The sequence below is a fragment of the Penaeus vannamei genome, chromosome 41 (assembly GCF_042767895.1).
Source record: "Penaeus vannamei isolate JL-2024 chromosome 41, ASM4276789v1, whole genome shotgun sequence".
In the NCBI taxonomy this organism is placed as follows: Eukaryota; Metazoa; Arthropoda; class Malacostraca; order Decapoda; family Penaeidae; genus Penaeus; species Penaeus vannamei.
Window position 1 is genome coordinate 12,308,049 of NC_091589.1, and position 10,000 is coordinate 12,318,048.

General features: G+C 50.8%; 1 protein-coding gene across 1 annotated transcript in view; it reads left to right on the forward strand.

Moving 5' to 3' along the window:
* The window catches only part of LRP1 (LDL receptor protein 1), a gene marked incomplete in the record, with an annotated part of 264,954 nt that overhangs the window by 51,948 nt on the left and 203,006 nt on the right, over window positions 1-10,000 (forward strand). Inside the window, 1 exon segment of the mRNA XM_070118011.1 lies at window positions 1,297-1,311. Within this exon segment, the coding sequence (XP_069974112.1) occupies window positions 1,297-1,311 (15 nt within the window).

Genomic DNA, 10,000 nt, shown 5'->3' on the forward strand with positions numbered 1-10,000 from the left:
GGACGTCGGAGAGAATCGCATGCGGAATTAGGTTCTATGTTGGCGAGGATGTTGCCGTGAAAATAGGCGATGGGGTCGTAGGTCAGGTCGTGGGCTGAGTCGTACAGGAGGGTCAGGTCGTGACAGGTCGTGCAGTAGGTGGTCGTGGGGTTAGTCGTATAGCAGGTCGTGCAGTAGGTCGTCGTTGTTCAGGTCGTGAGGCAGGTCAAGCAACAGGTCCTGGGCCTTGTGACTAGTCGTATAGAAGGCCGAGCAACAGGTCGTGGACCAAGTCGTGCAACAGGTCGTCGTGGGTCAGATCGTAAGGCGGATCGTCCTAGGCCAAGTGCAGCAGGTCGTGGGTCAGGTGGTGAGGCAGGTCGTCGAAAGTCAGGTCTTAAGACAGGTTGTGCAGCAGGTCGAGCAACAGGTCATCGTGGGTCAAATTGTAAGGCGAGTCGTCCTGGGCCAGGTCGTGCAGCAGGTCGTGGGTCAGGTGGTGAGGCAGGTCGAGCAACAGGTCGTCGTAGGTCAGGTCGCGGTGGCTCAGGCCCGACAGTCGCACAGACAGTCGACCACCACGACCAGGACGAGACAACGCGGGCGGTGGGTGGTGGGCGGCGGGCGGCGGGCGGTGGGCGGTGGGCGGCAGGTGGCGGGACCTCTCAGATGTGACGCCCAGTAAGTAGCTGTCAGTCAGCGGCGAATGACAGGCGGGCGCAGAGGCCGATTGCCGCCGCCTCACGCCCGCAGCGGAGGAGGCCTCGCGGGCGGGGAGGAGCTCGGTGGGGGGAGACGTGGGGGGGGGTGGGAGTGGGGGGTAGGGGGAGAGTGGTGGGCGTGGGAGTGGGGTTAGGGGGGAGAGGGAGAGTGGTTGGGGTGTAGGTGTGGTGGGGGAATGGGGGAGAGGGAGTAGGAGTGTGGGAGAGTTAAGAGTGTGTGTGTGTGTGTGTACATGTACGTGTACGTGTATGCATGTATGCGCGTGTAAGTGTGTCCTTATGCTCGTTCCATTTCGTGCGTGTTTTTTTTTTGGCACCTGATGTATTCCTCGCCGCCCATTACCTGAGCCCGTTTTCATCCCCATCCTTTATATTTATTTATAGAAATAAATGAATATATATATATATATATATATATATATATATATATATATATATATATATATATATATATATACATATATTTATTTATTTATTTTTGTATTTTTAAGATTTCGGTCTGATTGATTTTGTGATTGTTGACATGTTAAGCTGTTTAGGATGTGTTATTTCCGTGTGATTTTACCAATATTTATTTTTTTCTTCTCTCTTTCAGGCTCCTTGGCAGACGGTAAGACGAGAAGTACGAGTTGGCGGTTTCTTTAATACCCGCCGGAGTTAGCAGCGCTTCGGTAAAGTGCGTGGATGCGGGGAGGATGTCCAGACGCTGATTGTCTGTCTGTCTGTCTGTCTTTCTCTTTCTCTTTGTCTTTATTTCTCTTTCTTTCACCTTCTCTTTCTTTCTTTTACCTTCTGTTTCTCTGTTTGTGTATTTCCTTTTCTCTTTCTTTCTTTCTGTTTTATGTTCCACTTCCCCCTCTCTCTCTCTCGCTGTCTCTCTCTGTTTCTCTTTCTCTGTTTCTCTTTCTCTCTGTTTCTCTTTCTCTCTGTTTCTCTTTCTTTCTCTCTGTTTCTCTCTTCTCTCTGTTTCTTCCTCTTCTCTCTCTCTCTCTCCTCTTCCTCTCTCTCTCTTCTTCCTCTCTCTTCTCTTTCTTCCCTCTCTTCTCTTCTTCCTCTTCTTCCCTCTCTCTCTTTCTCTTCTTCCCTCTCTCTCTCTTCTTCCCTCTCTCTCTCTTCTTCCCTCTCTCTCTCTTCTTCCCTCTCTCTCTCTTCTTCCCTCTCCCTCTCTCTCTCTCTCTCTCTCTCTCTCTCTCTCTCTCTCTCTCTCTCTCTCTCTCTCTCTCTCTCTCTCTCTCTCTCTCTCTCTCTCTCTCTCTCCCTCTCTCTCTCTCTCTCTCTCTCTCTCTCTCTCTCTCTCTCTCTCTCTCTCTCTCTCTCTCTCTCTCTCTCTCTCTCTCTCTCTCTCTCTGCGCGGGCGTGTGCGTGCGTGCGTGCGTGTGCGTGCGTGCGTGCGTGTGTGTGTGTGTGTGTGTGTGTGTGTGTGTGTGTGTGTGTGTGTGTGTGTGTGTGTGTGTGTGTGTGTGTGTGTGTGTGTGTGTGTAGGAGGGGGAGAAGAGCAACGTGAGGGTAAGATGACTCCAAAGGGGGAGATTCCACAGACATTCTCGGATGCTTAGCAGGTACCGGTTGAGTGGGGGTGGGAGAGGGAGGGAGGGAGGGAAAGGGGTGGGAGAGGGAGGGAAAGGGAAGGGGGAGAGAAAGGAAGGAGGAAAGGGGAAGGGAAGGAGGGAGGGTGAGTGGATAGGAAAGGGGAGCTTGGAGAGAGTGAGATGGGAGAGAGGGAGAGGAAGGGAGGGAGGAAAGGGGAAGGGAGGGAAAGAGGGGAAGTGGGAAGAGGAAAATGGAGGGAGAGGAGGGGGAAATGAGGGAGGGGCTTCAACGGAAGGAAGAAAATGGAGGTATGGGAAGGAAAGGGAGGGAGAGAGGGAAAGTGGGAGGAGGAACAGGGAAGGGAAGAGAAGAGACGGGAAGTGGGAGGGAGAGAGGGATGGCAGGGAGGGTATAGAAGGGGATGAGGTGGGGGGGGGGAAGAGGGAGTGAAGGAAGACAGGGGAAGAGGGGAGGGGAGATTAGAAGAAAGACAGGGTAGGGAGGGGGGGGAGTGTTCGCCGGCCGTGGGAAATTTGAAGGTTGAAAGAGAGGAGGAGGAGGAGAAGACAGAGAAGAAGGAAAAGGCGAGTAAGGAGAAGGAGAAAGGGGAGGAGAAGGAGAAAGAGAAGAAGGAGAAGACGAGTAAGGAGAAGGAGAAAGAGGAGGAGAAGGAGAAAGAGAGGAAGGAAAATGTAAGGGAGAGGAGGAGGAGGAGGAGGAGGGGAAGAAGATTAATGATATAAAAAATATATAGGTTGATGTATAACAATGTTGTAAAAAAGAGTATGAAGATTCAAAGTTGTGAAAAGAAGGATTAAGGTAAAAAATCGTGTCAGTAAGAAAATCAGGATTGATATCAAGGGTGTAAAAAAGATCGAGTGAATAGCGAGTGTAAAAAAATAAGGTTCGATATGTAAGGTGTAAAAAAAGACGTTGAATTTGAAGAACTTAAAAAAATGGTTCAGAATCAAGCGTTAAAAAAAAAGTTGAAAATCAAGTGTTTCTGTAGAAGGTAATGAATACGTGGATGTATGTATATATATATTTTCTTTTTAATACATGTGGGAGGGAAGGAGGGAAGGTAGGGAGGGAGGAGGGAGGGAGGGAGGGGAAAGAGGGAGGGAGGGAAGGAAAGTAAGGAAGGAGGGAGGAGAGGGAAGAAAAGGAAGGGAGGGAGGGAGGAAGGGAGGGAAGGAAGGAAGTAAGGAAGGAAGGGAGGGAAGGAAAGAAGGGAGGGAGGGAGGGAAAAAAAGGGAAAGGAATAGATAGGAAAGGGACGGAAGGAAAGAGGGAAAGACGATAGGCAGGGAGAAGAAAAATGGGGGGGGGGGAGGGCAGACAGACACACACAGACACAGACGCAGACGCAGACACAGACACAGACAGACAGACAGACAGACAGACAGACAGACAGACGCAGACACAGACAGACAGACAGACAGACAGACAGACAAGAGACCGAATTCAAGGACGTTTCGAAACTCGGCCGCAGCGCATCCGTTCGCAAAGTAGACGAACGGATGCAGTGTGTTTGTTTTGACCAGTGGCGGATTCGAAAGCTTTGCGTCCGGCACCAAGGAGGACATGGAGACGCGAGGAAGAGAGACGGGGGTGGTGGGGGCGAGCCATTAAAAGTCGGGGAACAAGCTGATTAAGAAGGGGGGAGAGAGGGTCCGGGTCGGGGGTGGGCCAGCAGAGGGAGGGGGAGGGAGGAAGGAAGGGGAGGGAGAGAGAGAGAGTGGAGAGAGAGAGGGTCAGTCAGGGCGTCGAAAGGGAGAGAGGGAGAGGGAAGGAGGGAGAGAGGGAGAGGGAAGAAGAGAGAGAGAGGGGGGGAGAGAGAGAGAGAGGGAAGAAGAGAGAGAGAGGGAAGGAGAGAGAGAGAGGAGGTGAAGAGAGAGAGAGAGAGGGAAGAGAGAGAGAGGGAGGGAGAGAGGGAGAGGAGAGAGGAAGAAGAGAGGGGAGGAGGGAGGGAGAGAGAGAGAGGGAGTGAAGAGGGGGAGAGAGAGGGAGGAAGAGGGGGAGAGAGAGAGGGAGTAAGAGGTGGGAAAGAGAGAGGGAGGATAAGAGGGGGAAAGAGAGAGCAGAGAGTGAGGTGAGTGTGAGTGAGAGTGTGAGAGTGTGAGAGTGGCAAGAGTGTGAGAGTGTGTGTGTGTGTGTGTGTGTGTGTGAGTGTGTGAGTGTGTGAGTGTGTGAGTGTGTGAGTGTGAGAGAGTGTGAGAGAGGTGTGAGAGAGAGAGATAGTAAGAGAGAGAGAGAGAGAGAGAGAGAGAGAGAGAGAGAGAGAGTAGAGAGAGAGAGAGAGAGAGAGAGAGAGAGAGTGAGAGAGAGAGAGCAGAGAGAGAGAGAGAGAGCAGAGAGAGAGAGAGAGAGAGAGAGAGAGAGAGAGAGAGAGAGAGAGAGAGAGAGAGAGAGAGAGAGAGAGAGAGAGAGAGAGAGAGAGAGGGGGGGGGGGTCAGTCAGGGCGTCGAAAGTTGAAAAATAGTTGAAAAGAAAAGGTCTCCAACTCGGGGAATGTTAAATGGGCGTTGGGGTATCTTTGGAATGGAAGTGTTGCTGTTGTTGATTTGTTTTCGTTGTTGTAGTTGGCTATAGTTGTTAGTGATGTTGACGTGTTTGGTGATGCTGATCTTGTTTTATTGTCGTCGTTATCGTCTTCGTCGTCGTCTTTGTTTTTTATTGTATTTTTGTTGTTGACTGATTGTTTTTGTTATTAATGTCGTTTTTTTTTTTTACTTTTTGGTAAAATATTTTTGTTGTTGTGGAATGACGAAAGAGCGACGAAAACGCTGAAAAAAAGACCGAAAAAAAATCACTCATCACGGGAGAGCGAGAGCGGGTGGGGGGAGGAGGGGGGATGATGAGGGTGATGAGGGTGATGCAACGAGGCGATTGCACGGTCCCCCTCGAGCCCTCTCGCAGTTGCAGGCACTAACGAACAACCCGTCGTGCGATTTCCTTTGCTGAGGTCACCGCGGCCTGACGTGCGCCTGGGAGTTTGCTTGGAGGTGTTTAGGTGTGGGTGGGGTAGAAGGGAAAGAAAAGGGAGGGAGGGTAGGGGGAAGGGAAGGGAGAGGGAGGGAGGAGGAGGAAGGGGAGGGAGGGAAGGAGGGAGGGAGGGAGGGAGGGAGGGAGGGAGGGAGGGAGGGAGGGAGGGAGGGAGGAGAGAGAGGGAGAGAGAGGGAGAGAGAGGGGAGAGAGAGGGAGAGAGAGAGGGAGAGAGAGGAGGAGAGAGAGGGAGAGAGAGGGAGAGAGGAGGGAGGGAGGAGGGAGAGAGAGGGAGGAGAGGAGGGGGAGGGGGCAGAGAGAGCCAGACAGACAGACAGATAGACAGACAGACAGACAGACAGACAGACAGACATTCAGAGACATTCAGAGAGACAGACTGCCAGACATACAGACAGAGGCAGACACAGACAGACAGACAGACAGGCAGAGACAGACAGACAGACAGGGAAAGAGAGAAAGAAAGATAGAGAAAAAAAACACGTGTATGTATTCTCACACCTAAACGTATGCGTGTGCTTGTGCTTGCGTGTGTGTATCCGTGGGCGTGTATGTGCTTTTCAGAGTGTGTGTGTGTGTGTGTGTGTGTGTATCCACGGGCGTGTATGTGCGCTTCAGAGTGTGTGTGTGTGTATCCAGAGGGCGGAGAAGAGTGGGACCTTGTACCGCCCCTTGACGCTTGTGCTGTGAGTGGGCGGGGTGGATGTGAGGGGCGTTTACAGGTGTTCGGCAGGTGTGGCGGGTGGAGGAGGGTGAGGGGGGAGGGTGAGGGGGAGGGAGGGGAGGGGGAGGGGTAGGGGGAAGGGGAGGGAAGGAAGGAAGGGAAGGGAAGGGGAAGGGGAAGGGGAAGGGGAAGGGGAAGGGGGAAGGGGAAGGGAAGGGGAAAGGGGGAAGAGAGGAAGGGGAAGGGGAAGGGGAAGGGGAAGGGAAGGTGGGGAAGGGGAGGAGAGGGAAGGAAGGAAAGGGAAGGGAGGAAAGGGGGAAGGGAGGAAAGGGAAGGAGGAAAGGGAAGGAGGAAAGGGAAGGAGGAAGGGAGAAGAGAGGAGGAGGGGAAGAGAGAGAGGGGAAGAGAGGAGGGGAAGAGAGAGGAGGGGAAGAGAGGAGGGGAAGAGAGGGAGGGGAAGAGAGGAGGGGAAGAGAGGAGGGGAAGAGAGGAGGGGAAGAGAGGAGGGGGAAGAGAGGAGGGGGAAGAGAGGGAGGGGAAGAGAGGGAGGGGAAGAGGGGGGAAGAGAGGGAGGGGAAGAGGAGGAGGGGAAGAGAGGGAGGGGAAGAGAGGGAGGGAAGAGAGGAGGGGAAGAGAGGGAGAGGAAGAGAGGAGGGGGAAGAGAGTGAGGGGAAGAGAGGAGGGGGAAGAGAGGAGGGGAAGGGGGAGGGGAAGAGGGAGGGGAAGAGAGGAGGGAAGAGAGGGAGGGAGGAGGGAAGGGAGGGAAGAGAGGAGGGGAGAGGAGGGGAAGAGAGGAGGGGAAGAGGAAGGGAGGGGAAGAGAGGGAGGGAAGAGAGGAGGGGAAGAGAGAGGAGGGGAAGGAGAGGAGGGGAAGAGAGGAGGGGAAGAGAGGAGGGGAAGAGAGTGAAGGAGGATAGAGGAGGGATAGGAAGAGAGGAGGGGAAGAGAGGAGAGGGAAGAGAGAGGAGGGAGAAGAGAGGAGGGAAGAGAGAGGGGGAAGAGAGGAAGGGAGAAGGAGTGATATAGAAAGAAAGAAGGAAAGGAAGAGAAAGAGAGAGAGATGCAGAGATAGATAGATAGATAGATAGATAAAGATAGATAGATAAAGATAGATAGATAGATAAAGATAGATAAAGATAGATAGAGATAGATAGATAGATAAAGATAGATAGAGATAGATAGATAGATAGATAAAGATAGATAGATAGATAGATAGAGATAGAAATAGAGAGAGAGACGTAGAGAGAGAGGGAAAGAGAAAGAGGGAGAGGGGAAAAGCGAGACAAGGGCGGCAGAGGCTCCCCTTTGATGACAGAAAGACTCAAGGGGTTATTTGCCGGGTGTCGCTTCTCGCACCAACTGATATTAAGCGGAGTCTCTCTCTCTCCCTTGTCCGTCTCTCCGTCCTCCTGTTCTTCCCGTTCTCTTCCTCCTCTTTACTGCTGTTCTTCCGTTTCCTCTTCCTTCTCTTTACTGCTCTTCTTCCGTTTCCTCTTCCTTCTCTTTACTGCTCTTCTTCCTCTTCCTCTTTCTTCTCGTTGTCGTCGTCCTCTTCCTCCTTTTCCTACTTTTCCTCCTCCACCTCGTGCTCGTCCTATTCCTTCTCTTCCACTTTTCCCTCCTCTTCCAATTTCGCTTGTCTCAATTTCTACTCCACCTTTACCTCCTCTTCCTCCCTTTCTTTCGTTCTCCTCCTCCTCCGTCTCCTCCGTTCCTTCTTCCTCTTTCCTCCCTCCTTCTGCCTCTCTCCTTCTTCTCGTTCACTTCCTCCTCCTACTCTCTCTCGTTCTCGACCCCATCCTATTCCTTCTCTTCCTCCTCCTCTTCTCCTTCCTACTATATTCCCTGGATCTCCTTTCCGCCCCCTTCTCCACCCCCTCACCCCCCCCCTCTCTCTCTCTCTCTCTCTCTCTCTCTCTCTCTCTCTCTCTCTCTCTCTCTCTCTCTCTCTCTCTCTCTCTCTCTCTCTCTCTCTCTCTTTTCCTCCTCCCTCCCTCCCTCCCTCTTTCCCTCCCTCCCTCCCTCCCTCCCTCCCTCCCTCCCTCTCTTCCTTCCTCCCTCCCTCCCTCCCCTTCCTCTCCCCCACTTCTCTCTCTCTCTCTCTCTCTCTCTCTCTCTCTCTCTCTCTCTCTCTCCCTCTCTCTCTCTCTCTCTCTCTCTCTCTCTCTCTCTCTCTCTCTCTTATTCATTATGTTGGTAGCTGCCTCCTGCCCTCCGCCATCTGTTACTGCCGAGGTCGGGGCTGGGTGAGTGTTTTTTTTATTGCTTCTTGGTGAGGAAGGAGGAGGAGGAGGAAGAAGAAGAAGAAGAAGAAGAAGAAGAAGAAGAAGAAGAAGAAGAAGAAGAAGAAGAAGAAGAAGAAGAAGAAGAAGAAGAAGAGGAGTGGAGGAAAAGGAGGGAGAGGAAGTTGGGAAGGTGGGGAGGGAGGGAGGGAAGGTGGAGGAGGGAGGGAGGGAAGCTGGGTGGGAGAAGAGGATGGGTGGATGGATGGGTAAGTAGGTGGGAGAGAGGGAGAGGAGAGGAGGAAGAGGTGGGAGGAGGATGGGTGGATGGATGGGTAAGTAGGTGGGAGAGAGAGGGAGAGAGAGAGAGAGGATGGGTAGTTGGGTGGATGGGTAGAGGGAGGGGAGGGAAAGGGAGGGAGAGGGATGATGGGGGATGGAGCCAAGGGTGGGTGGGAAGGAAGGTCTGGAGGGAGGAAGGAGGAGGGACGAAAGGAAGGTAGATCGGGAATGGAAGAACAGTAGGGAGGAAAGATTGAGTGAGTAAATTAGTGAGTTCGTGAGTGAATGAGTAAATCAGTGGTAGATGAGTAAATCTGGGAGTAAGGGAATGAGCAAATCAGCGAGTGAATGAGGAAATCAGTGAGTAAGTGAATGAGTTTAGTAAGTGAGTTCATGAGTAAATCAGCCAGTGAGTAAGTGAGTGATGGAGGAAAACATATGGTACGAACAGTAAACGTAAAGGGACAAAGAAAAAAAAAAGGTATAGAAAAAGGGAAAGAAGTGATAAAAAGGAAGAAGCAAAAGGGACAGAAGAAAGAAGAGAAATAGAAATAAGGTTGAAAAAAGAGGAAGAAAGAAGTGGGAAAGGGGGGAACAAACGATTAAAAAAGAATAAAAGTGCGAGAGAGAGAAAGAGAGAGAAAAAGAGAGAAAGAAGTGGAAAAGGGGAGAACAAAGGGATAAAAGAAGGAATAAAAGTGCGAGAGAGAAAGAGCGAGAACAAAAGGAAGTGGAAAAGGGGAAATGAAGGGATGAAATAAAGTATGAAGAAAAAAAATGAAAAAAGAGAAATGGGAGTAAAGGAATTAAAGGAAGAACGAAAGGTGCAGAAAAATTTAGAGATAAATAAGGAAGAGAGAAAAAAAGCAAGGGGATTGAAGAAAGATCGAAATGTATAGAAAGAGAAAAAGAGAAAGAGAGGAGAGAAAAGAAAAGAAGAAAGATGGAGAAACAAGAGAACAAGAAAATAAAGAAGGAAGGGAGAAAAAAGGAAGAAAAAAAAGAGAAACAAAGGAAAGAAAAGATAAAGAAAGAAGAGAACGAAAGGAATGAAAGATAAGGAAAGGAGAGAAGAAAATAAAGAAAGAAAATGAGAAAGTGGAAAAGAAAAGAAAAAGATGAAGCAAGAAAGAGGAGAAGAAGAAAATATATAAAGAAAAGAGAAAAGGGTAAGAAGAAGAAAAGACAGAAAGAAAAGAAGAAAAGGATGAAGAAAAAAAAGAAAGAATAGACGAAAAAAGAGAAAAGGAAAAAAAAAGAAGAAAAAGATAAGCATGAGAAAAAGACGAAAAAAAGAAAAAGAAAAAGGCGAAGAAAAAAAGGGAAGATTATTGGCGTCACTTTCGCCTCTCTCTCTCTCCTCTCTCTCTCTCTCTTTTCTTTCTCTCTCTCTATCTCGCTCGCCCTCGTTCTCTCTCTCTCTCTCTCTCCCTCCCTCCCTCCCTCCCTCCCTCCCTCCCTCCCTCCCTCCCTCCCTCCCTCCTCCTCCTCCCTCTCTCCCTCCCTCCCTCCCTCTCTCTCCCTCCCTTCTCCTTTCCCTCCCCCTCCCCTCCCCTCCCCCCTCCCCCCCTCCTTTCCCTTGCCTTGAGCCCAGCGGT